General features: G+C 36.0%; 1 protein-coding gene and 1 non-coding gene across 4 annotated transcripts; both read right to left on the reverse strand.

Annotated features, from left to right (window-relative positions):
- Positions 1-11,417: 11,417 nt before the first annotated feature.
- Positions 11,418-26,475, reverse strand: LOC123563013 (uncharacterized). 3 transcript variants are annotated; one of them, XR_008370032.1, is made up of 3 exons: positions 26,368-26,475; positions 24,598-24,694; positions 23,076-23,978 (listed from the first exon to the last, which is right to left on the reverse strand). XR_008370032.1 is itself a non-coding variant. In XM_045355573.2 (2 exons), exon 2 carries the CDS (start codon positions 13,818-13,820, stop codon positions 12,723-12,725), a length of 1,098 nt encoding a protein of 365 aa, XP_045211508.2. In that variant the 5' UTR covers positions 13,821-14,385; positions 26,368-26,468; the 3' UTR covers positions 11,418-12,722. The 3 variants fall into 3 exon arrangements, 1 of the variants encoding a protein (XP_045211508.2); XM_045355573.2 differs by lacking the exons at positions 23,076-23,978; positions 24,598-24,694 and adding an exon at positions 11,418-14,385 and having other exon boundaries at positions 26,368-26,468; XR_008370031.1 differs by lacking the exons at positions 23,076-23,978; positions 24,598-24,694 and adding an exon at positions 22,041-22,833 and having other exon boundaries at positions 26,368-26,470.
- Positions 19,847-19,918, reverse strand: Trnag-ucc (transfer RNA glycine (anticodon UCC)). Its single transcript has one exon. It is a non-coding gene; the product is annotated as a tRNA-Gly (tRNA).
- Positions 26,476-27,610: the final 1,135 nt, after the last annotated feature.

The following is a 27,610-nucleotide window of genomic DNA, read 5'->3' on the forward strand; positions in this document are numbered from 1 at the left end:
TAATGTTGTTGTTTGTAAAATAAAAGCAACACATAGACAAAACTGCTATATACAAAAAATAAAGAAATTACGCAAGTTTTAAGATAAGATAAAATTATAGATGAGATAATCTTTGCTTTATATATATATATATGTTATGTTATGTATTTACTCAAGCAAGAACAAAGTATAATAGGACTAAGAAAAAATCGCAGCATAAATACAGATTGAAAGAATGGCAAAAAATAGGTATAATTTGGCAAAATCCCAACCTCGATTGTTCTGGAAGAAAATAAAAAAGTCCTTGAAAAGTAATTCACTCAAGGCTGATAATCTTAACATAAGCATCCTTTTTGATCATTTTAAATCGATGTTTGGTAATGAGCAATCAGACACCGAAAATACAGTCCCGGAATTAAACACTGACCAAATTGACCAAGATTTAGATTGCGCATTTACAGATGCGGAAGTACGGACAGCGGTTTTTTTTCACAAAATAATAATAAAATGCTCGGCTTAGACAACTTAACAAGCAAAATATTTAAGGCAAGCTACGATTTAATCTCACCTTTCTTGTTTACACTTTACAATAGGCTGTTGAGTAGTGGCGAATACCCTACTTCCTGGGGACACGGTATCATCACACCGATCTTCAAAAAAGGAGATATAAACGACGCAAAAAATTATCGCGGTATCACCTTATTTAACGTTCTTGCCAAAACATACTCTCAGTTACTTTTAAACAGGTTAACAAAGTGGTCCAATAAGTATGAAAAACTTGATAAAAGGCAATTTGGTTTTCAAAAAGGTAAATCAATAATAGACGATTTTTATTCTGCATTCAGTGATAAGCAAGGTTCTGGCTTCGGGACAAAAACTATACTGTATCTTTATCGATTACATGCAGTGCTTTGATAAAATAGATAGATCATTCCTTTTTCAAAAATAATGAAAGAAAACGTCAGCGGAAAATTAGTACAAGCCTTGAAATCAATGTACACGGTTGTTAGGTCTTGTGTACGGTTCAATTCCCAGACGTCCGATTTTTTTTACCTCAAATATCGGGTTAAAACAAGGGGACCCGAGTTCCCCTCTCCTCTTTATGTTTTTCGTAAACGACATTTCTCAGCATATTAACTCAAATATGGCTGATATTTTTACTGTAAATGAACTTCAATATTTCTTGTTACTTTATGCTGACGATCAAGTGCTTTTCGCAAAATCACCAGAGACCCTCCAACCGATGCTTGACGATCTTGTAAACTATTGTCAGAGATGGGGATTAAAAATAAATGTATCAAAAACTCAGGCAATGATATTCGAGAAAGGCCGACACACCTATCATAACTTTTATATTTATAACACCCCAGTTGAAACCGTAACATCCTTTCAATACCTTGGTATCACATTATTTAAAAATGGTAATTGGTACCGCAGTCAAAAATGTATTGCACAACATGCGTCGCGGGCTTTATATAGCCTGTTCTCAATTCTGAATAACATCGAATTACCAATTAAACAGATACTTAATTTGTTTGACAGTCTTGTAGGTTCAATCCTCCACTTCGGCTCTGAAATATGGGGAATGCACGAAGCAACAAATATTGAATTAGTTCATACTAAATTTTTGCAAATCTATCCGCTCTATATGGTGAGCTTGGACGTATACCACTATCTGTTATTAGAAAAATCAACATTATAAAATATTGGATTAGAATCCTTAAGCATCCCGATAATTCATTAAACATACATATATGTTCCTTAAGTCAGACGTTGACAACGGTATAGACTATAGAGGTAAAAACTGGGCCAGTCAGGTAAAAACAATACTAGATACACATGGATTAAATTACATTTGGAATCATCGATTTATTATAGATATTCCATTTCAAGTTATTAAACAGCGTATTTTTGATGTATACTTACAACGTTGGTACACTGATATTAATAACTCGGCCCGCCTGCAATCATACTGTATCTTTAAACACAACTTTGAAACTGAACAGTATTTAAATTGTATATCGGAAAATAAATAAAAAATTGCACTGTCGAAATTTAGAACATCCTCGCACAACTTATTTATTGAAACAAGTCGCTATGATAACACTGAACGCAATCAACGTATTTGTAATGCACCTGTCAATATATTGCCCGCCCGGGGGAGCGGCGGGCATACACGTGACTTTAGACAGAAGACCATTCCCGACAGGCGGGAATTTGACAAACATTTGATGTACCAACCAGGCTCTAGGGTGGGATTTAGACAAAAAATGTCTCTAGGGTGGGGTTTAGACAACAAAATTTTTGAAATGTCAAATTCCCCTGGGTCAGCCCGCCGCCCCCCTGGGCGGGCAAAATATTGACAGGTGGATAAATCTTGTAGTATGAATACATTAGAAAATGAATATCATTTCTTGCTAGTGTGTCCCAACTACCGCGAACTTAGAAAAAAATACCTTAAACCTTATTACTGCCGATGGCCAACTTTGAACAAGTTCGATTCGATTATGAATTGTAAATCTAAAAAGTCAATAAATCAATTAGCTAAATTCATCTTCTTTTCAAATAAAATCCGAATTGCATAATTATAATTATTTTTTGTTGTTTTAAAAACGAATAGAGTAAGAAATATATATATAGAAAAATAAGTGGTTCACTGTTATAAGTAGAAATATGAATCTACGAATGTCCTTTTTTTATCTCTTTTGGATATGTTTTCATCTACTTATGTTTAAAATGTATTGTGCTATAAGCATTGTAATATGTTTAATACAATAAACTGATATTGTATTGTATTGTATTGATTGCCAAATGTATTTCTGATTGCCAAATGTATTGCTGAACTTACAACTAAACCAGTTGCAGTAATTTTGCGTGCCTATGATTGTCAGTATTGTACTTGCCTATTGAAGAGTAAATTTTGATATAATTTAAAATACATTTACTGATAAAAGCGTGTATCGATGGATAAAACCCATGTGAAATTGATCCATATAGTATCATTGGCAAAATGAGGCTAGAAATCTAATACTTTTACCCAATGTTTATGCGCAGCTATCAAAGAATTATTAAGGACTATAACACCAGTATAGTTCATAAAAAAGACTCTGAAAATTGAAAAGAACATTTCCATGACACTGATTGTAAACAGTATGTAAATTATGATGTGCAATTTATGTCCAATAGCATTTTAGTTTTCATACACGTATTGTTATTGTAAGATGTGACAAAGGCTAAGATAACTGTGTTTTGAATTTAGGTTATGTTAAGTAACAAAATGCTAGTTGTTTTGTACATTGAACAATAGATTTTAAATAACTGTATGTAATCAATTTGTTATATATGTATATCTAGATCAAATGCTTATATTTCTATAAAGTGTCAAATATAAACAGTGTCGGGTTTCTTTTATTTTCAAGCCATCAATGGTACAATGTCGGTGTCAGGACACGCTACTATGTTACATTATATCTTAAAAGATATACTTACCCGATTAAAATTGACAAATGAGATAAGCAAAACGTGAGTGCAATTATCTCACTGACCGTCCCAAAAACAAGAAATAAGGACATTCTGAGCCAATTTAGCCCACGATTGATTCTGCCTTTGCGACCAGTGTAGATCTTGATCAAACTGCACGGATCTTGATCAACCTGCACATCTGTGCAGTCTGATCAAGATTTGCACTGTTCGCCATTCAGTCAGTATCTTTTTGTTAAGCATCCCTTTCAACAGTTAATGGCACTGTCCAAATTAAAAGATGGACAAGTTCATTATAGAAATTTAGCAGGGTAAGGATTAGTTTATCGAATAGACATGTAATGAACGTATCGCCACAGGCCTGTTTTCATTAACTTTATTAAGGCACATTTATACGTACATTCGAAAAGGGGAGAAATAGGGCAAAATGCACGATATCTTTTCCAAGTCCTGCCAATACGAGATTAGTTTTCCCTTTGAACATCAGATATAGCAATATTTTAAAATCTGGTGTTCGCATTGTGAAAGATATTTTAATCTTACACTGAAACAAACATATATCTTTTGTATATAATGGCAAATATGTAAATACTTGATAATGGTTACTGTTATGACAACAAAATAGCTACTTTCCATCCACCGGGAAGGATCCTTCAGTATTGGCAAAAATTGCCCTACGATAGAAAAAAACATTCCAATATAAAGTTTTACTTTTGGATCTTTTTTTTACCTTTCAATTGCCGCATTAATTAAAGATGTCCTACCTGATTTGGTACAAGTATTAATCGAGTGAGTGTGTCTATCGACTTGAACATGTTGCGCAGGTATCGGTTGATAATGTACTTGTAATTTTATTTTCCCGACAACAACAACGGCAACAGGTACATCAATAGCACCAACATAAGCAACAGCCATAACCACAACAACAGCTTGCTTAAAGGGTTTATAACCTCTAACACTTGAACAGAAAATCATATGAGGAGAAAAACCAATAAAGATTTTCCAGAGTAGCAACCACACGTATCACATTTAACACATGGCTCCTAAATGAATTACAGTAGGTAACAATACAAGCGCCTTTTCTGTTAAAATGGACGCAATCAGGAAATCTTTTAATTGTTTTTGATTACAGTACCGATTAGTATAAGATCCTAATCATCAACTACCTTTTTTGTTTTCTTATCATTCATAAGTTATTCACAAACGGGTGATTAATTAAAAACAGAAATTGTACAAGGATTAGGACTAGTGTACTTGGTTATTCTGATACAGAGTCAATTGAAAATGACCCAGCCTCATCATCGAACGTCGGACATACTGACATAAATAGCGGCAAACGGGTATGTACAGTGTTCTACGGTGTTCCGTTTGGACACTCGTGACTTTTTATTTAATACTAAACTGCGATGCACGATAGTGCGATGACGATTTCAAACGCGATGGCGCGATGGCACGATGATGAAACAACGATGAAACGATGGTGAAAACGCAATGGCACGATGATGAAATCGCGATGGTGCGATGGTACGATGGTGAAATGTTGATGTAATATCGCGTTTTCATCATCGTACCATCGCGTTTTCACCATCGCACCATCGTGCCAACGCGATTTCATCATCGTACCATCGTGCCATCGCGTTTTCACCATCGTGCCATCGCGTTTTCACCATCGTACCATCGCGTTATCATCATCGTAACATCGTGGTTTCACCATCGTACCATCGCGTTTTCACTATCTTACCCTCGCGTTTTCACCATCGTGCCATCGCATTATCGCCATCGTATCATCGCGTTTTCACCATCGTGCCATCGCGTTATCGTCATCGTACCATCGTGGTTTCACCATCGTGCCATCGCGTTTTCACCATCGTACCATCGCGTTTTCACCATCGTACCATCGCCTTCCGGTTAGAAATGCGTAGTCCCGTACACTTGTATTTTGTCAACAATAGATGAATGTATCTCAATGTATACTTTGAGAAGAAATTTACCATTTAGATTATGCTGTTTGGCAAAATGTTTTACAAAATGTTCAGTGCTCAGTTCATTAAAACTGTAAAATCTTCAAGGCCGCGTCCTTTGTATTTTATGTATGCATGAAAGTAAATAAAAAGCTGTGTGTAATAGTTATTCTGACATATATACTGTACCACTGCGCATGACCACCGGAAGGCGATAGTACGATGGTGAAATGTCGATGTAATATCGCGTTTTCATCATCGTACCATCACGTTTTCACCATCGCATCATCGTACCATCGCGTTTACATCATCGTACCATCGCGTTTTCACCATCGTGCCATCGCGTTTTCATCATCGTACCATCGCATTATCGACCATCCGTGCACTGTCGCGTTATCACATCGTGCCATCGCGTTATCACCATCGTACCATCGCGTTTCATCATCGTACATCCGTTCACATGAATCGTACCATCGCGTTTTCATCCATCGCCTCGTTACCATCGTAGCCATCGCGTTTTCATCGTCTCGTCACCATCGTGCTCGCGTTTCCCCATCGTGCCATCGCGTTATCACCATCGTACCATCGCGTTTCACCTTACCATCGCGTTTTCACACGTACCATCGACCATGCGTTTCCTCGTCCATCGGTTCATGTGCCATCGCGTTATCACCATCGTACCATCGCGTTTTCACCATCGTGCCATCGCGTTATCACCATCGTACATCCGTTTTCATCGTGCATCGGTTTCACCATCGTACCATCGCGTTTCACCATCGTACCATAGCGTTTTCACCATCGTACCATCGCGTTTTCACCATCGTACCATCGCCTTCCGGTTAGAAAGGCATCGCCCTCCGGTTAGAAAGGCGTAGTTCCGTGCACTTGATTTTTTGTCAACAATAGATGAATGTATCTCAGTGTATTTTGTGAGAAGAAATTTACCATTTAGATTCTGCTGTTTTGCAAAATGTTTTTCAAAATGTTCAGTGCTCAACTCATTAAAACTGTGTAAAATCTTCAAGGCCACGTCCTTTGTATTTATGTATGCATGAAAGTAAATAAAAAGCTGGATGTAATAGTTATTCTTGTTAGGATGTAGAAGGTACACAATGCAATGTGAAAACGAGATTCATTACTGACACATATACTGTACCACTGCGCATGACCAATGGAAGGCGATGGTACGATGGTGATAATGCGATGGTACGATGGTGATAACGCGATGGCACGATGGTAAAAAACGCGATGATACGATGTTGATAATGCGATGGTACGATGATGAAAACGCGATATTACATCGAAATTTCACCATCGTACCATCGCATCATCGCGATTTCATCATCGTGCCATCGCGTTTTCACCATCGTACCACCATTGTTTCATCATCGTGCCATCGAACCATCTCGCTTTCGTCATCGTACCATCGTACATCGCGGTTTAGGATTCAATAAAAAGTCACGATTGTCCAAACGGAACACCGTACATTTTCACATTGCACTATGTACCTTCTACATCCTAACAAGAATAACTATTACATCCAGCTTTTTATTTACTTTCATGCATACATAAATACAAAGGACGTGGCCTTGAAGACATCTGCACAAGTAAAAGCAGCGTTCAGTTTTACATATATTTACTAAATCCGTACTTTGATAAGAGGGTATACATTTTCTGAAACACTATGTAAGTAAAACAAGAGGGCCATGATGGCCCTATATCGCTCACCTGTTATCATTGCACTTGAGGACAAGAAGGTACTCAGAAAAATATCTAATTCCAAAGGACAGGAACAACAAAGGGAAGAACTTTAACCAAAAAGAAAAAAATTCTTACAAGGTACAGATATGTCAAAATACACCTAAAAATTGGAGGTACCATCCATGTTGTACCACAGAAAAGTGGTCTCCGCTTTTCCCTACGGCCAATAATAAAAAAGTTACTAAAAATAAGCTATTTATAGTAACGTAATAGGGAAGTAATTAAAAAAAATATTGTAAGTGAACAAAAGAAGGATCTGCCAAATAAATCTGTTGACATAAATGAAATTTCAGATTAGTATCTTCATTAGTTACGGAGATATACCTATTTTAATTTGAAATAAAGGGAGGTAATTTGACATAAAATCAGTCCATAGTTATCTACCCTGATTGTCTCAGTCCAACTAATGACAATAATGAAATTTCAAATAAGTCCTATAAGTACTTACTGATATAAATCCATTTTGATTTCAATCAGGGGAGGTAATCAGATATAAAATAACTCTGGAACGTACGTTTGGATCTGATTCATCATGGAATCCAAGATTTATTGTTGTTGAAGATATTTTGGAAGTTTGTACCTTAAATGCAGTCTCTATATGGCTGCAAAAGCCAAAATAGCCAATTTTGGACCTTTAAGGGGCCATAACTCTGTAACCCATGATGGATTCTGGCCAGTTAAAAAAAGGAACCAAGATCTTGTGGTGATACAAGTTGTGTGCAAGTTTGGTTAAAATCAAATCATAAATGAAGCTGCTATTGTGCAGACAAGGTCAAAATAGCTAATTTTGGCCCTTTTAGGGGCCATAACTCTGGAACCTATTATGGGATCTGGACAGTTCAAGAAAGGAACCGAGATCTTATGGTGACACAAGTTTTATGCAAGTTTGATTAAATTCAAATCATAAATGAAGCTGCTATTGTGCAGACAAGGTCAAAATAGCTAATTCTGGCCCTTTCAGGGGCCATAACCCTGGAACCCATAATGGAATCTGGCCAGTTCAAGAAAGAACCAAGATCTTATGGTGATACAAGTTTTGTGCCAGTTTGGTGAAAATCAAATCATAAATAAAGCTGCTATTATGCAGACAAGGTCAAAATAGCTAATTTTGGCCCTTTCAGGGGCCATAACTCTGGAACCCATAACGGAATCTGGCCAGTTCAAGAAAGGAACCGAGATCTTATAGTGATACAAGTTGTGTGCAAGTTTGGTTAAAATAAAATCATAAATGAAACCACTATCGTGCAGACAAGAATTTGTTGACGCACGGACGGACGCACGGACTGACGACGGACGACGGACGAAGGGTGATCACAAAAGCTCACCTTGTCACTATGTGACAGGTGAGCTAAAAAAACATCTAGCCTAAATTGTACTGTAAGAATGCTAGGGATCATATTTCGCATCCGTTTTTTAACCTTCTTACGTATACGCACTAAGTTTGTCAACATGAGAAATATTATCTATACTCGCAATCTTTTCAAGGTGACTTAAATTTCTTTTGTGTAGGCTTAAACCTGAAATTTGATGATCGTAATCTAGTTACAAAGCAAGATTAATGGACTACATTTATCATAATGTTTTTTCTTTTGTAATATACGATTAGTATCAGTATGATGTCATCAAATTTCGAACTGGTTATTTTGCCCTCAAAAATTTGTATTAAACTAAAAATATGCAGCGTCAGTACATATTATTACACGAATGGCAATCGTGGACATATTTACAAAATGCTGAAACAGAAAGAGTTAATTAAAAAAAGAAAACTGGGGAAAAGTTTGGAGGCCTGCTTGTGCTATTCAAGAAAATTTGAAATCCATATAAAGTTAGCTTCTTGACAGCCCCCTCACCCCCCCCCCATTCCGTCTATCTATCTTCCATTCCTGTCTAACACTTTGCAGTGACGTAGACACTTTTATACATGTCCATTTTGTAAGGATGCTAAGTTCTGCCATTTCGCGTTTTAGCCCAATTAAATCATATATTTTCGCCCCGCGGCCCCGTCGAGCGAAAACACGAGAGTGAACAAGTTAAAATGTCGAGAACGCAGGTCGAAACCCCGCAAGGGAGATTTAGTAACTGGTATGTCTTGGGTGCGTGGCGAAAATACGATGATTAGCACTGCTTAAACGTTTAATAACGAGTTTTCGCCTGGTGACCCCGCCGAGCGAAAACGCGTTACATTTACAAGTTAAAATGGCGGGGGTTCGGGATGATAACTCGCTATTTAGCGGGGGCGAGGAGCGAAAACATGATAATTAGCAAGATCGCGGGATGAGATTTAGTAACTGGAATGTCGGGGCGTGGTCCGAGAACACTAAGTTTCAGCAGCGCTGATTATCGTGTTTTCGCTCCCACCCCCGACATACTAGTTACTAATTCCCGTGACCCCGGAAATTATCGTGTTTTCGCTCCGCGTCCCCACTAAATAGAGAGTTTCAGCCTGCGTCCCCGCATTTTAACTTGTTAAATCTCGTGTTTTCGCTCGACAGGGTCGCGGGGAGATAACGCAAAATGGCAGAAATCAGTAACCATACCAAATGAACGCACAGAAATGTCTACGTCACTGCAAAGGATAAGATAGGAATGGAAGATAGATAAACGGACGGAAGTACAGACAAATAAATAAGTAGGTAGGTACGTAGGTACCATCCAATCTATTCATCTGTCCGTCCGTCTTTCCATCTATTTATCGTTTCGATTGGCTGATATAAGTTGAGGCCACGATTTACTAAATTGTGGCCAAAATTTATTAAGTTGTGACCACAAGTTACTAAATTGTGGCCACGATTTACTAAGTAGAGGCCACAATTTACTAAGTCGTGGATGGTTAAGCACTTGGTCTAACGCCCTCGTCGTTCAGTTCCTGTGCTACTGAACTTTGACCCATGTTAAATCAGACGATAAACCACACAAAGGCCTTGATTATTCACTAAAATGCGGAACATTTTCTTCAGATAAATGTGTACGTAATGAGTAGAAGCCGAACTGTAACAGATGAAAGCTAAAGGTAAAAAAAAAATACTTTTTTTTTTTAAAGCTAAAGCATTTGCGCAATGTCTTATAAAGGATTCAGTAGCCTGAAAAACTAGGTCGCCAGTGAAATATGTAGGCCTACATAAAACAATCTATTTCTTCATACATGCATAAAATGTATTATAACACCCTAGTTATAACAAATATTTAATGCAGCCACCACCCACACCCACTTTCAAGACATGATTATAGAGTCTCCAATATCCTTAGGACTACCAGCACATTTTATGCAATCTCGTCAGGCATATGTGTTTTTGACAATACAGAAAACGTCGTCAGACGACCTTCGGATTTTCCCAGAAGTGAAGAAAATGAAAGTAAACAACGAAAGCCGCATTTGCATTGGTCTGTAGTCAGGGGTCACGCACAGGGCTCACCCCGTCTCAATATATGCGCGTGGACTTTTTTTTTGCTAATGGGGAGTCAATTTTAAGCACTTTCTGACGATTTGAAAATACCTTGGCTTTAGCACAACATGTCAGCTTTTCATGCACGAAAAATATTTGAACTCAGAAAAAAAAAACACACATCCCACGACGTCCGTAACGGAGCAAGGCTTTTTAATCGTTCCAAAGGTAATTTTTGATATTGTCTGAAAGTGTCATTATATGCCTCGGATGAAAGATATTTCCGTATTTGAGAGCTGCAGACATAGACATTTCAGAAATATTTTCAAAATGAATTTCGTGTAATACTAGTAAATGTTGATTCTATAGAAGCGTTGAAGGGCCATCAGACGCTAATACGTTTTTCTACGTTACAGTAGCGGAAAGGATATAATCATTCAAATTGACAATACTACAAATAAATCCCTACTTACTCATATGCGCTAAAATTGCCTCTACCGCCCGTAGTCCCTCCTGGTGTCAGGTTTTATTGCTTCTTCCGAGTATATAGTGTTTTGATTTTTCTGACTTTCAGCAGAGTAAATGAGATACATGCATGTACATCAATGTTATAAAAAGTGTTACTAACATATCAAAATCACACCAAGTTTACAAGGTATACCAAGACAGGACAGACCAATAATCCAGGGAAGATAAGTTATGTCAAAATCATTTGAAAGACACATTTAGCACTGATAATCAGTTTTGTAGAGTAAACAAGTATCATCATTTTTTTGCAAACAACATTTTTCTCCCCTAAGCAGCAAACTGCAAAATACAAATGAGAGGATATGACTACACTATTTATTTTAACGCAATATTTGTAAAATATAAGATATTCATTATATATAGTTTTCTTTTCTGTCTGTGAATTTACATCTTTGCCTATCACATCCTGTCATACCTGTAAAACAAAAACACCCAGTGTCGTAAATTCTCTGTCATGTATACTGGCATTTTGAAGCTAAGTGCTGAATTCGAATCCTCTAGTTTGCAATTATGTTGGAATAATAATAATAATAACTTTATTTAAAGAAGGTAACACATAAAGATATATAACAGTGTTAGAACATATTAAACATCTTAAGTTTCAATGTGGCATTCTGTAATATTAATCGGTTGCAATTTCATGAAATCAAATTAAAAAAGCGAAAAAGAAAAACAGGTTTGAATTGACTTTAAAATACAATGGATTTAATAGTTTTAAACATTGACTTGAGTATCTTTGTTGAAAGACAGCAATTTATTGAAAATCTGAACGTTTTAATACAAATGCTAAATATTTGCAACTGAATATCAGCTGTGTTCAATAAAAGTAACAGTTTAAAAGATATTACAGTCTGCTCAATAGTAGTAATATTAATTTTCTTATAAAGCAAAACCAAGTTACTAAGACTAGAAAACTTAAAAAAAAATATGATGACGTCTAAAACAAATTATGATGAAGTCAAAAACAAATTATCTTACATGGAATGGAGCTCGCTGTTACAGTAAACAGACATTATGCCGAATGGACCATCATCGTCCAACTCGTCTGATATGACGTTGTGCATAGGTTCTTTATAGGTTAGAGACCACCAATTGTTTTCCCATAGACTTACATTGTAACATTATGGCGTGTACGGCCTTCCATACATCGAAACATGTATATCTAATTACAAGTTTTTCAAGAACTATCTTAGTTCTACCAAAATATTGGACGAAAAACATATGAATAGTGATACTTTATTTAAGTAATTTTCGTGTGAATGAGATGACCCCCTGTTTACATCATTGACATGGCGGGAGATATTCGTTTGATAAAACTTTTTTTAAATACACATAAAATGTAGCAAATTTTGTCAAAATGTATAATAAAATACTCTAAATGCAGTGAAAAACTATCAATTTTGAAAAAATAATCACTTCCTGGGTTTGTTTACATGACTGACCAATCAGAACGCACAGACGTTACCTTATTCCCAGGTATACCCTTACCTCATTCCCAGTAAGTTCCCTGTACTTTTTTGAATTGGTGGTCTCTGACCTAGAAGTTCATCCGAAGTCGAGTCGTTGCTATCTGTTGTTTCAATGTTGTCGCGAATGTTGTTAGAATTACGGAACTCGTCGACTGGAAATATTACGTGATCGTATACAAGATGTACTTCTTCTGGTGTTCTGTTACAGATTGGAGAAACGGTACGGCCACGCATTCCTCTAAATACCGGAGATTTAAAGATTTGGTGCACCATGAGGCCTTTGAGTTCACAGAGACTGATTTGTCGAACATGTTTAAGGCTGTGTTTCCTTCAGTCGCACAGCTCGGAGATACCTTGCGACCGAACATTTCATCAGCAGCTGACATCTCGGCGATTGCAGTTGCCGTGAATAGATAGACTTCTTTATCTAAGAGCATGTAGCGGATCAGCTCTACATACTTGGTCATTTCAAGTAATAATATCTTGCAAATCATTTCCGTTTTAGCTTTCTCAAACTGTTGAAAGGTGTGGTTTATAGATATCGCATTATTATAGACGTCGGTCAGGTTTGAGACTGGAGGTCCAATGTCACAATAGATATCTTCGGTCAGTGATTTATTGTATACCGTATGACCATAGCTTTCTGGCCGTGTCTGTATTTTGTCCGCGACTTCTGTTCCGTAGCCATGAATATTTCTTTCTGGGTGTAATGCGTTCTTGAAATGAGGTACCTTGCGGCTAAAGATTTCCGCACTAATGGTAAACCTCTTGATCAGATGTATGACATGATAACAGATTTTCTTAGATCTGAGGTACTCGAGCCTTGGAGGTTTCACATGGCCGATAACTGCCCCGCATAATTGAATTTTGTACGTTGGAACCATCGCGTAAATGTAGGGCTTTGGCGATGTGGCATTCACAGTAATAAAAAACACGGTTTTTTGAAATGTCAACTTCTTGTTTTTCACTTGTATAATGCATTCGTTGACTGTTTCAGTTCTCGGAATGTTGTCGGTTGGATTTACCACATGACTTATCATAGCTTTGGTCGATGATTGCTTGTAGAGGAACGTTGTCGGTGCGATGAAAGCCTCATTAACTGTTGGGTTTCTATCCGTCGTAGAAACTTCGTGCTTGAACACTTCGCCAGGTACATCAGCATGTTGTTTGGTAGAAAGTGTGTTTCTACGTTTCAATACCTTTTCAAACTGATCACCGCTGTCTCCACGAGTTGTTTCGAGAATTTTACTAGGAGCCATTGCACTGACGTTAGAATTTTCTTGAATGTCTTTTCTTCTTTTTTCTTATCCTTGACGGTCTTACAGCGAAACTGTATAAACCTTCGCCCTGCAGGACCCCATCATCTTCTGAATATTGAATGTCGGCTCTTGGTTTCTCGTGATATCTCAGAAATGCGTCCACACCGTTGGAAAACTGAAAACAACTTGATTTTACAACATTCGATCTGACTTGCTTTTCTTCGTTGAATTGTTTGCTAATTAGACTGTCTACACGACTTGCTACGGTTTCGACATCGGGTTTTAAATATGGCTTCCATTGAACTTCGCTTTCTTCTTCAACTTTCCTCTTCAGCCTTCTTCTGTCAAGTATACTGATAAATCGTTCCGCGGCAGTAAACTCTTCATGGGAAGGATCGCCAGATTTCATTTCTTCATTGGTGTCTACTAGGCCATTGAGTTTTACCAGTTTCTCTGTATGACTATCCTCAACGCCATCGGAGTTTGCAATAAAGTTCATTTCTTGACCAGAAGAGTTTAGTATCGGTCAAATTTCCATCCAGGATAGACGGTATGGAGGTTGAGTCTGAAAAATACAGAAAAAAAAAAACAATATTACCAGCTATATTTCATGTTGCTGAAGACAAGATCTGAAGGTGACAAGGTGACATCATTCGGTCTATCGTAGGTGCCGTTCACATCTAAGATGATTGTGGCGATGATAATATTGATACATTTGACAAGGGCCATTCAAACTATAGTATTCTGCGTGGATAAGCAGTACAAAATACTGATTCTAACACGATCCGCAGCAGTTGCTATATAAACATATAGCGAAATCGCCTATACATGAATCTACGATAAAATATAGCTCTTCCATTCCGCCCTACGATTGTAACACGACTGAGATTCTACTCTGCTTCGTTATATACCGACTAAATACTCGACTTTTTCAGTGTAATGTAGTAGTAATAAAAAGTACATCAAATTTTCTGAAACAAACAATATCTAACTAATAAATTTATTTGTTTATATTTTACCGTAAGAATATGTTTCAGCCCGGTAAGTTTCAACTTCAACACCAGTGCATCTATGTCTGGTCGTGTGTGTAGTTTACAATTTCTGCGTTGTAGGCACCACAAATGTCAACTAGATTCTACTTTGACAGTAAATAAATTATAATTAATTTTCCAATCTTCCAGTCTCAAGTTTTTACGTGTTTATATGCCGCCGCAATGTTCTGGCGTGTATGTTTCAGTGCCATCATGTAGGTGACGTGTACTATTTTTAGAAACTGCATATATTAAAACCTTGAATTAAGTATTTCCTCTGATTTCTATATCCGACCTTAGATGTTATTGAAAATAACATTTTCACGGCAATAACTACTTAATACTTTAATTAAAATTTACTGAATATCGGAAAATTCCGTTTGATCACAGGAGCCTGAAATTCTATCTGTAATGCTCCAAAATGGCTTAATATAAAAATGACCCCTCCTATATATATATAAAAAAGAACAGGAATGAAACAAAACTGTACCCCACCCACTTTGTGTAAACAAGAAACTTCGAAAAACAGCAAAGCATCTCTATACGTGCGGTCTTATTTTGAAGAGGACAAAAAAATCTACTAGAAACACTGCTTACTGTAAACTGTCTTCCTTTTAACTAACACAAAATCATCATTTTCAATACCTTTTCGTTCATCGCCGAAACCATTGCGTGACGTCACATACATGTACCTGTTTCACAGCCTCGCAGTTAATTCGATGTACTTTCACTTCGATGTGTCATAACTAATTAAGGGTCAAATGCAACATTTTTATAAAAAAAAACACAGGATTTCCATACCATATCGCAGCGCTCAGGTTATCTGCCATAATAAAAAATAGTCACTATGGAAGTTTCCAATTTTTAAATTTCCCTCCAGTGAATAATGGAGTTACTTCCCCTTTTGTTTACGTTTTTGTTTTGAAAATATTAGTTGAATACATTGACAAACAAATGCAAATATATAATTTTTATTCATGGAAAAATGAACAATAAATTATAGAACATAAACAATATCTTACCTTTAATTCTTATCGAAGTGAAAGTACATCGAATTAACTGCGAGGCTGTGAAACAGGTACATGTATATGTGACGTCACGCAATGGTTTCGGCGATGAACGAAAAGGTATTGAAAATGATGATTTTGTGTTAGTTAAAAGGAAGACAGTTTACAGTAAGCAGTGTTTCTAGTATATTTTTTTGTCCTCTTCAAAATAAGACCGCTCGTATAGAGATGCTTTGCTGTTTTTCGAAGTTTCTTGTTTACAAAAAGTGGGCGGGGTACGGTTTTGTTTCATTCCTGTTCTTTTTTTATATATATAGGAGGGGTCATTTTTATATTAAGCCATTTTGGAGCATTACAGATAGAATTTCAGGTTCCTGTGGTTTGATGCAACGCTTTCCATTCGTGGGGAGGTTTTTATAATAGCATATGGCCAGCTGAATGACAATCGCGCTAAAATGTAATGCTTCAAAAGGCGAAGAATTTACGTGGTTAGAATCGAAATAATAAATATGTTCCAATAATTTTATTAGTCAATAAAATATGGGCAGTCGTTCGGATGCGAATATTAAATCATTCGTGCTACGCACTCGTGATTTAATTATTACGCATCCGAACTCCTGCCCATATTTTATTAACTGATAAAATGTAGGCACATATTTATTATTTCTTAAATACTATTCATATTTGTTAAAATAATTGCTACATGGAATTTTTTTTACTTTCAATTCAGTAATTCCGCATTTGTTAAAAACTTCGGATTTTTAGTGGTTATGACTCACATGAGTCTTAAAACTTAATACAGATCGTTTATGTTATATAAAAGTAGAAGAAAATGGGTAAAATGACTTTATTTATTTCAATATCAATTAAAATCAGGTCTTTGTTATGTCGTGACTCAATGGTGCAAGGTTTAATAAACAAGACTAAACTTTTTGTAAAACATACATTGTATGTCCCCCACGATGGCTTGTCACATTTTCAATTTTCGTGATCACTATGACATTGACCTTTGGCCTACTATACCACAAAAACAATATGGGTCATCAACTGCATAAGCCTGGTCATGCTATCAAGTTTGTAGATACTGGGTGTTGTCGTTCATAAGTTATTGAATGGAACTCTTTTCAAGGTTCAGGTACCTGTGACTTTGACCTTTGACTTACTAATGGGGTCATCTACTTCATAAGCCCAATCTTGCATCAAGTTTTAAGGTTCTGGGTCAAGTGATTCTCAAGTTATTGAGGGTAAACCGTTTTATATGTTCATATCTATGTGAACTTGACCTTTGACCTATTGACCCAAAGCAATAAGGAAACCTGTACTTTATAAGCCTAATCATGCTTTCAACTTGAAATTCAAGTTGAATGTCTTAGGCCAAGGTGTTCTAAAGTTGATGAGTGGAAACCATTTTGAAGGTTCAGGCCCACATGACCTTGACTTTAGACTTACCCCAAAAACAATATGGGTCATCTACTTCATAATCCCAATCATACTACCAGGTTTGAAGGTTCTTGGTCAAGTGGTTCTCAATTTTGTATGCGGAAACTGTTTTCAGGACTCAAGCTCCTGCGACGTTGATCTTTGACCTATTGACCCTCAAAACATTAGGGGTCATCTACTTGATAAGCCCTATCAGACAAAGCTTAAAGGTTCTGGATTAAGTGGTTATAGAGAATAATAGGTTAGTGCCGTAGATGAGAAAGTTTATCTGGCGAGGTGGAGGAGGTTATCGGATGAGCCGAAGGCGAACCTGATAACGTCCGGAGCCGAGCCAGATAAACTTTCTCCATCTAAGGCACTAACCTATTATTCTCTATAACCACTTAATCCAGAACCTTTAAGCTTTGTCTGATAGGGCTTAGTTCGGACATTTCCAACACAATGGCGATGGTTTCGTTGCAAAATTTCTTATGACAACAATATCGATCATAAGGTCACATGATCAACTGACCATATATCACTGGTCACATGATCAACTGACGGTATATCAAGAAAGATATACGGCACCCTGATATCGGGTCGAAAATACTGCAAGTGACAGGATAAATCAAGTTATTGGGTGCAAACTGTTTTCAAGGTTTCTGTTCCTGTGACCTTGACCTTTGACCTATTGACCCCAAAAAGCTATAGGAGTCATATACTTGATATACCTAATCATACTACCGGATTTGACGGTTCTGGATCAAGTGGTTCTCACGTTATTGCATGGGCGGATATCGTTTTCAGGGTTCAAGTCCCTGTGACCTTGGCCTTTGGTCTACTGATGCCCAAAACTATTGGGGTCATCTACTTAATAAGTTCAATCAGGCCTCCAAGCTTGAAGGTTCTGGGACAAGTGGTTCTTAAGGAGGTAGGTTACCTTGATATTTGTAAGTGTGCATGTCCAACCGGAAGATAACGTGACGATTTACGACGACGTTTACGACAAACTAAATGTGTTTGTATATCCATTCTTCTGGAAATAAATCTTGAACCTGCCTCCGATCTTATGTTTAATGGTTTAATAATGCAGAAATAATGAATGAATTGCCGCAGAAACGCTTCAAAACATTGTTGCCTTAAAATGACGTCATTGACGTCATGACGTTACGTGTCAGTTACCGCGCAAAATTAATAGCTTTTATTTTGAAAGTACGTTATTCTGTGCTTTTTCTTTATTTGAACTATTTTTAAACAGCCATTATTTGCTGAAATACTTTTTAATAGTCTTTTGCTCTGAAAAATGATCAATATTTTGCTTCTTTTATGTAATTATATTGAAATGTTATGCGGAATGTAAGAAAATGGATGATGGTAACTGATGTGATTGGGAATATAGTTGGCTGAAAGGTAACTTATTACGGTCATTTACAAATAAAAATTCGGCAGTTTGATTTGTTATACCTATTTCCCAGTTTCCGTTGATAATTTGTTACTTAAATACTAAAACTAAGCTCTAAAATTGTTCAAATTTCAGTATAAAATTGAGGTGTCTTGAATTAAATTGATGTTACCATGGAAACGAAGCCCGTGACCTATATGTCTAATTGTAAAATTCAAAAGCGTTGACACTGGTCTATTTAAGGAACACAGCTTCGGCTTTTTATTTTCATTTCAACAATATCCATGAGAATAATAGCAGCATGCAGAACGATTTTTCAATAAAAATGTCAGACGACGGGCACTGCTGTAAGTATTTTAAGCAGTGAAATTTGTTAAATTAACTGCAATTCATACGAAAATATTACTAACGTTAGAAATAAGATGTTTTAAAGCTACATTAACAAGCAAGATAATTTTATATAATATTTTTTTATAAGAAATTACGATAAAAAGCAACATATTAGTTATTTTAAACATCTCTGTTGCCATGGTTACTCTAAACTTTAAGAAAAACATAGTATCATGTAAAGTTCTTGGTATTTTGCTAATCATATTACCCAAATATTCCATGTTGGTCAATAACAGAATGGCACTGAAGCCGTCGAAAAACCCGTTTTCATACATAATTGTTGAAAAATGAGAGAAAATGCGTTACCATGGAAACACGAGCCCCGCGACATATACATTTTAAGCTTTTATTAGAAAGCTAATGCGCATACTAGTAAAACTATTAATTATGCAGACTTCTACGGATAACAATGAAACCAAAATACACTGAAAAGTGTTAAATATCCTTATTTTCCTTCTTCTTTCTATATAAAATACCTTAAGAGGGTCATGTACTTCAAACCTGGATAAAAATTGTACTTGAAGGGACAGAGATAAACGGAACTGAGATTGTAGCAGTTAAAACATAAATTACACGAAATACAAAAAATCACTGCGGTTCAACTAATTTGAATTTACCCTGGTAACAAGGTAACCTACCTCCTTAAGTTGTTGAGCGGAAATTGTTCATTTTACCGACAGACAGACAGACCGACGGACGGGACGACCAACGCGACTGACAGTTACAAAGCACTTTGAAAATGGGATTCGGCAAAATAAAAATCTGACAAAAAAGCTGTGCATCGGCCGGGAATCGAACCCGGATCGATTGCTTGGAAGGCAACCATGCTGACCTTTACACCACCGATGCTGTTGACGCTATAAGTAATATAAAGCTACACATAGACAACACTACTATATACAAAAATAAATTACCTGAAGTACTGAAATTACAAAAGTTTTAAGGTAAGATAAAATTATAAATGAGATAATCTTTGCCTTTTGTATATTAAACACCTGTTTTACATTAGCACTAAGTTTTTCAAAGCTATTTTCGATACAATCAAACCTAAGATACGCTTTGAGTATTAAGCACATAAAAATACTGAATCAACATAATAAAACACTTTCATACAGCACAGTGCATTACAGAGCAGATGGTTCCGAATGAGCACATATTTACCACAGGTATACGTATCGGAGCTGTGATGAAAACGGTTTTAATCACAGACTAAGCCAAAAAATAAATAGCCTATAATTATGTTAGGCCTCTCGCAAATTAATCCAACATGAAAAGAACTTACATTTCTATATATCTTCTGAAAGGGACCAGTATTTCACTATGAAAAGTTTAAACATTACATAAAATCGGTTTATATTTCACTATGTATTTTTCATTCTTCAAACATCTGTGGGATATAAACAGATCGGTTTTTTTTATCAAACTAATTCCTCCCAGGTCCAAAATCTCGTGTCTGTAGGCAGTTTTACGGAGTCGGAAAAGGCTCTTTTGCATATGAATTGTATTTTGATATTACATGGCAGAAAATGAAACATTTTTGTGTATTATCACTATCAATCATTATCAATGACAAATTTTAGTTAAGAATTCGTGAAAACCGTTCTTATGTAAAATCCCACTTTATTCCTTTATGCTGATATATTGTGTTTTATGGAAACTGACAAAGAAATAGAAAAAGTAAAAAATAGAAAAAGGATTTTCGGCACAATTTTATCAACCTTTGTATTGATATCAGAACAGTCTCGACCTTTCCTTGTGATCATTTTCTTTTAAGTTTCCAATATATGAAATCTCATAAGTGACAAATAAAAGAACTAATCATCACAAAAATATAAATTTTCCGATGGTAAAACCCAGCGATTTTAAAACATGTAACTTTTATTGGGGAATAAACCCCACTACTTTTAAGTGGAAGATCCAAAACCTAATTTCCTTTTTGTTTCATTCAAAACCCCTGATATATAAAAATGTTACTTAAAACTATTTCAACCAATAGATTTTCAAATCATATCTGATATGATTCGGTTTATTCAATAACGCATAACCAAATGCATATAGAAAACGCCCCAAAGATTTCGAACTAAGCCAGACTCTGCGGCCGAAGTAACTGCTTTAAATTTAATTTAAAAAAACCTTGTGATGAATTAAATGTTGAACTTTGGTAATATTTTTGCACCTAAGGTTTCTTATTTTTAGTAATTTTGTTATTAAGTAAAATGTGTAAATGCCCTTCTTATTTCTATATAGAAAATCTGACCGCTATCGATTAGTGGCCGGAGGAATATTCTTCGGTATGACTTGATCGCTTTATTTCTTGACATCTTTGCACGTTATCATAAATGTAGATGATAATCTCTGAAAGGTATTGACCACCTGTGAATATATTAAATATAGATAGTAATAAAATTACAAAAGACATCTCAATACACTGCAATTCAACATCCTTATTTAAAATACCTGCACTTCCAACACTAAAATAAAAAAAAAATCTTTAAAAAAAAAATAGGGCATCTTTTGGGAATCGAACCAGGATCGTCTGCTTGAAACGTTATATCAACATGTGTAAGTATTACATAAAACAAGATTCTGACAACTTGACAACTCAACCAGACCGTAAAATGCACGCAAACGTAAACTTACCCGGCCCCCGGTGTTTTATACGAAAAATGATCTCATTATAGGCATACAGACACTAAATAGAAAAATGGCACTAAAAATGGTATTCGCATAATGGCGGATACAAACAGTCCTCAGTTTTTTTTTTCTGCTCTGTAGAGCTATTTTCCTTATTTTCTTTGCAATTTTTTTGCTAAAATCTCATGACAGATCTAAGCTTGACATGAAGGTAGCATTTTCATAATGAAATAAAAACATTTCAGAATTTTTCATGAAAACTTAGATCATACACCACCACTATAATTTTGGGTCTCATTTTCATGGGTGGTAAACGCGCAATCCAATTCCCACTGGGAATACGCTAAAAATGGGTTGCGCGACTTCCGGTGCTGGTGTTGCGCACCAATATATACAAAATCGAGGTAGGCGGGTTTTTGTTTTTGTAAATAATGACACATTTACGAATGTTTTCGAAAAAAGCAAAATGCTATTCGACATAAAAATGAATAAAGATCATATGTGTGAAATCAAATACCAACTTATTAATTCAAGAATCAGCTCTGTTATCATGAAAACTCTGCTGGCTCGAACTGTCAAAAAAGCATGGAATCATGAAAAATGCAAATTTTCTAACTCTTTGTGACAGGAATGGCAGTACCGGCGACAGTAACCATCAGAACAAATCAACACCCTTTTCAATATTTACAACTTTATTTACATAAGATGATTATTAACAATGAATAGATGATATGAAAAAAAAACTGATTATAAGAAAGAAAAAAAAAGTTCAGTATCACCAGATACAAAGTTCGTATAGTTCAATTCTAATGTGACGTGGCACAGTTCTTTAATTTAATTGCCAACTTTAAGTAGCACCAAAAAAAAAAATGTAACATATCTTCAGATCAAGTCCCTTTAAACCGTGAAAACGTTGATTCCGTTTTGGCTCCCTATGGTGGTAGGTGATTGCATCCCTGAGCTGACTTCAGAGGATAACAAAAATCAGCGTCTTTGCGGTTTACGGCACAACCATGGGACGAAAGCTCTGCGCTGGGAATATCACATCCAGGCGATTGAAGACAAGTGAACCTCGGGCATTGTACTTCCGGGTTATGACGTCACCAGGTAAAATCGTCTGGCGGAAGAAGCTAAAATATATAACATATGGTAAGCACCATAGTAAAACAAATAAGTCAGGGCATAAAACTGCTCCTTTGGGTACACCATATCTCTGTAGGCTCCCATAAATAATACGTGCTTCTTATACAAAACATATGTGCTACTAAGTTCATACGTCACGTGATTAAAATACGTCACTAATTACTTCCATTATTACAAAAATTACTTACTTACAGTTTGCCCTACTTTGTTATCCAATCAGAGGGCAAAGTTTTTAAAAATATTTGAAAAATATATCACATAAAATACGTTTCGCTTATTTTATGGCATAAAATATGTCACGTATTTTCTCTCGATATTGTAGGGACCGTGACGTCATCGGTCGTAACACAGGGGCGGGATTTATGCAAATAAGCAGGTTATGGAGTACAGATAGCTCAAAGCAAACACACAAATGAACTTTATTCAGCATGGCTAAATATCCAGTGAAAACTGAAAAGAACGGCTGAACTAGTATATATCAAATGTAGTTTGAATAAATGTCTGTCACTCTATCGAATTCGTTTGAAATAATCAACTAGACTGAAAAAGTGTGAAGCCCCAATTTAATGTCAACCTACCATAAGCAGTTTCACCAAAAGTTCACAAAATACAAGTACAGTCACGTAACAATTTCTACTTAAATTTCCATCACAGTTTTTTTTACCAGTGTCTGTAACTATCATGACTTTCTGAACACCTGCTGGTACGTTCACAGTTTCGCTTTCATTTTGTAATTCTGTTTTGGTGCTTTCCGGTTTCAACACACTTGAGAATCTAACGTTTTTCGAAATTCCGTGAATGTGGGATCGTCTGTTTTAAACAAATTTACATGCATCAATTTCTCTGTACGTAAATAACGTTGAATTCCTGCTGCAATATTTTGCAAAGTTGCTTGCGGGTAGGGTTCACCGTTCTTCCGCTTAATTTCACAAACATTTCAAAAGTCCATTTCCAATATCCAGAGGAATTTCAAAGCCCGGCTCCGACGCAGTTTCTGGTTGCAAGTTGCGATTCTCAGCCCATTCTTTCCACACATTTATCGCCCATATATTACTTCGAGTCGTGTTGGCAGGAACAGCGTTCCTCTGCTTGTTCTTGATATCTACTGTAGACATCGGCTTCTGAAATCTACCTGCAAAGAGAAAAGAATATTTATTTAATTCAAACTGCCACAAACACGGTACATGAAAGGGTTTGTGGTAAATTCATTGTCATTCCGATTTGATTGTTATCTATTTTAAGTTTCATGAACTTCTACCAAATGGCTACTGAGAAATGGCAGCGGACGTGGATTTTTAAAAAATAAAAAAATAAAAATGACGGGCATCATGATTATAGCAGTATATTGTTCAATATTTATTTTAAGTTTCATGAAATTCTACCTGCATGTTACTGAGAAATGGCAGCAGACATACGGAAGGACGCATGCTTTCGTTAAATCAAGGGCAATACTCCGAGTAAGGAAAATTGACAAATCCAATAAAAAAAATGACGGGCATCATTGCAGTATGTTGGTCCATATTTATTTTAAGTTTCATAAAATTCTATTAGCTAGTTGCCGAGAAATGACTGCGGACGGAAGGACGCACGGACGGACAACGTACGCCATTTCAATAGCTCTACCACCTCCCTTTCATCAGCGGGAGATAATGAAACATTACAAATCAGAGCAAAAATATTGCTAGAATTTCTAGCTCTATGATCGGTTATCAAAAAGCACTAAGTCAAAAATTAAATTAAAAAATACATACTGTTGCACACTTCTGCTGGGGTGTTCTCTTTGTTTTCTGCTTGATTACTAGTATCATTCTTGGCGTCGTAGAATTGTTGCGTGTCGACAGTAAGGAGCTGCGAAACAGTAACATCATTTTGACCAAACGGAATATAAAAGTTGTCATCGTTCAGGAAATCTAACTGATAATCCAGCTCAGTTTTGTGTTCTGTTGAAAAGGTCTTTTCTGCCATATTTTAGTTACTTTCGACATGTGCATATACATGTAATACAATTCACGAATTAACACTGTAAAATATGAACCCTGGCTAATGGTATTTGATTGAAGTTTCAAGTCAACTTTTTCCCCTCTAGACCTGTCAATCAAAATTCTTATGGGTGGACGTTTATCACTTCAAAGCGTACGCCGACATGGCGTACGTGACTTTTTGCACAGGCAAACTGTAAATCAGTTATTGGTCATATCAATTTTTATAGAACTTATTGCTGCGCTCCGCTACGCTACGCTTGCAATAAATTCCATAAAATTTGATATTTGACCAATAACTAATACTTAAAAGACTAAAGTTAAAGTATGAAAAAAAGATATGAAAAGTTTATAATGAAAAAAATATAGTAATGGAAATGATAAACTGCAGCCATTATTTACAACTACAAATTAACAAAATTCAATGTAAATCAAACGTTATATCATAGTTGGCATCCATATAATATCTAATGCCATACAACAAAACGGACATTGTATGTATATGCAACAGACTGGCACACAATTTCATATTACAATAATATATTACATACATGGTACTAGACTTGCCATATAGATTTAATCATTACAATGCAATGCAGTAATGGCGTTCCATAACAACGAAATGTTTGACGTATGTTTTGAAACAGTGCTTTACAATTATCATGTTACAAATTTCAGTATAAATCTTACATCTTATATAAACGAAACGTTTAGACTCCTCTTTCGAAATAATTTACAAAAGTCTGAAAAATTTAATAAATTATCATGATATACCGAAACTAGCTAAAATCATATGCCGAAAAGTAAATGTTACAGAATTCTGTAGAATGCACAAAAAATTACCAAATAAAAATCGTAATGCAAAAATCATACAAAAATCTAACAAATAAATTTCTTACCTCGATCGAGCATAAATTTCTAGCAAGAAAAATTAATCAGACATAGATTCGTCTATAATGTCGGAAGGTGGTGTGCGCAAGGCATATCTAGTCCAGTCTATTTAAAGAGTAATGTCCCGCCAAATACTAAATTTTATGGGACTCACGGTTACATGAGAAAGAAAAGCAGGAGACAGGAGCGGCTGCGATATACTATAGTTCTGAGAAAAGGCACCTAGTGCTGTTTAAAGCACAGATAAAAGAGGAGTGCTTTTCTTGTATAGAACCAGGACATCAAGAGCAAAAGAGTTTCAGTAATTTTCAGACACCGGACCTCTCCACTGACAGTTATCATACGACTTTCCGCTAAAGACTACCAAGCCAAAAATGATTGATTCATTTCGGCGAAAGGTTGAAAAAAATATTGTCGTAAGATACAGAAATATTGAATGATATTTCAATTTAGTTTCCATAAATTTTATTTTCTTCAAAATTAATAAATAGAATAAATGCCTGCATGCTATATAGGATGCTCCTTGAACAATGCAGTGTCTTCGAACACGACTAGGCAGACACTACGACAAGCAATTAAGTATTAGGCCTTATAAAGTGTAAAATCTGCAGAGTTTTAGAAGAAAACATAATACATAATAATTTTACTTACCCTTGTCGCTTATTTTTGATACAGTTCCAGTGCCCATCTAAATTGTAGTTTTGTTTCTTCTTTGTCGCATTTATTCTTAAACTGTTTTGAACTTTTACTCACCAGTAAACTGTTGCAACTTATCGATCGTTATAGAAATAACGTCTTTTGAACACGTCATCTTCTCTGACGTCAATGAGGTCATATTATTTATCCTTGTACATTCCTTACATAATTTGAAATGGTAAAACTCATAGTCCAGGATATCAGACACTTTTATTTACTTTTATAGCCAAAACGTTTTAGGCCGGTTTCTAAGGTAATTAAGTTCAAAAATCTATTTCTTACAAATGGTCCTGTTTGTCGTTAAGCCACAAATTTAAGATGGCAGCCAAGATACCTTCCAATTCCGTATTTTGCCTGCACCTAAACTACTGAAAGTAATACTCATGACCTGATGAATACTGCTTTAACTTTATCTACTCATCTTTAGTTGGCGGGCCAAACATAAAAAGTAGGGTACTTGGACGCAAACAACTGAAATGAAAGTTAAAAATCAGAGGCGGAGTTGGGGACATGTGAGAGGGAGGCGCGGGAAGTGGATGAGGAGTGATAAGATACCATGTCAAAAACTTAACTGAAGTGCAAAAAAAAATTCCAAAGGCAAAGGCGAGTTATTTGATTTTTAAATACGTAGCTGTTTTACTTTATGACTAAAAAGTTTGGAAACCATTTCAGTCTTCCGTTCACTGTGACCTTTATCTTTGACCCTAAACAAAGAGTTATAAAAATAAATATGTATTTTATACTTCTTTGCCCTAAATCAACAAGGATGGTCCTCATGTCGCGCTTAGTCATCTTGCGTAGTTTGAATGCAACAGCTGTCAGACTTAGTGACTTATAATCTAGATTCGGGAAATAATGACGGACGGACGGAAAACGCAATTCCACATTGCAACTTTTTTTTTCGAAAACGGGCGGATAAAAATGACATGTCCTATATTTCATAAAATATATTATCTGGTGCTGTGAAAGCTAGTATGTCTCGGTAACTAAAAGACGAAAATAAGCATTAAGTTTCGGAATGGACGCATATATAAAACACGCTAACCTCAAGTACGAAACCAGAAAGCTTATGGCAGTTTTAATGGATAAGGTGTCCTCGTAACCAGAATCATAGCCAAAACCATCGTCGAAAACACGAGAAATGTTTTAACCTTCTAATCTACTTTTTGCAATTACAAGCCTTGTCACATTTCTAAAC

The sequence above is a fragment of the Mercenaria mercenaria genome, chromosome 2, assembly GCF_021730395.1.
Source record: "Mercenaria mercenaria strain notata chromosome 2, MADL_Memer_1, whole genome shotgun sequence".
NCBI classification, from domain to species: Eukaryota; Metazoa; Mollusca; class Bivalvia; order Venerida; family Veneridae; genus Mercenaria; species Mercenaria mercenaria.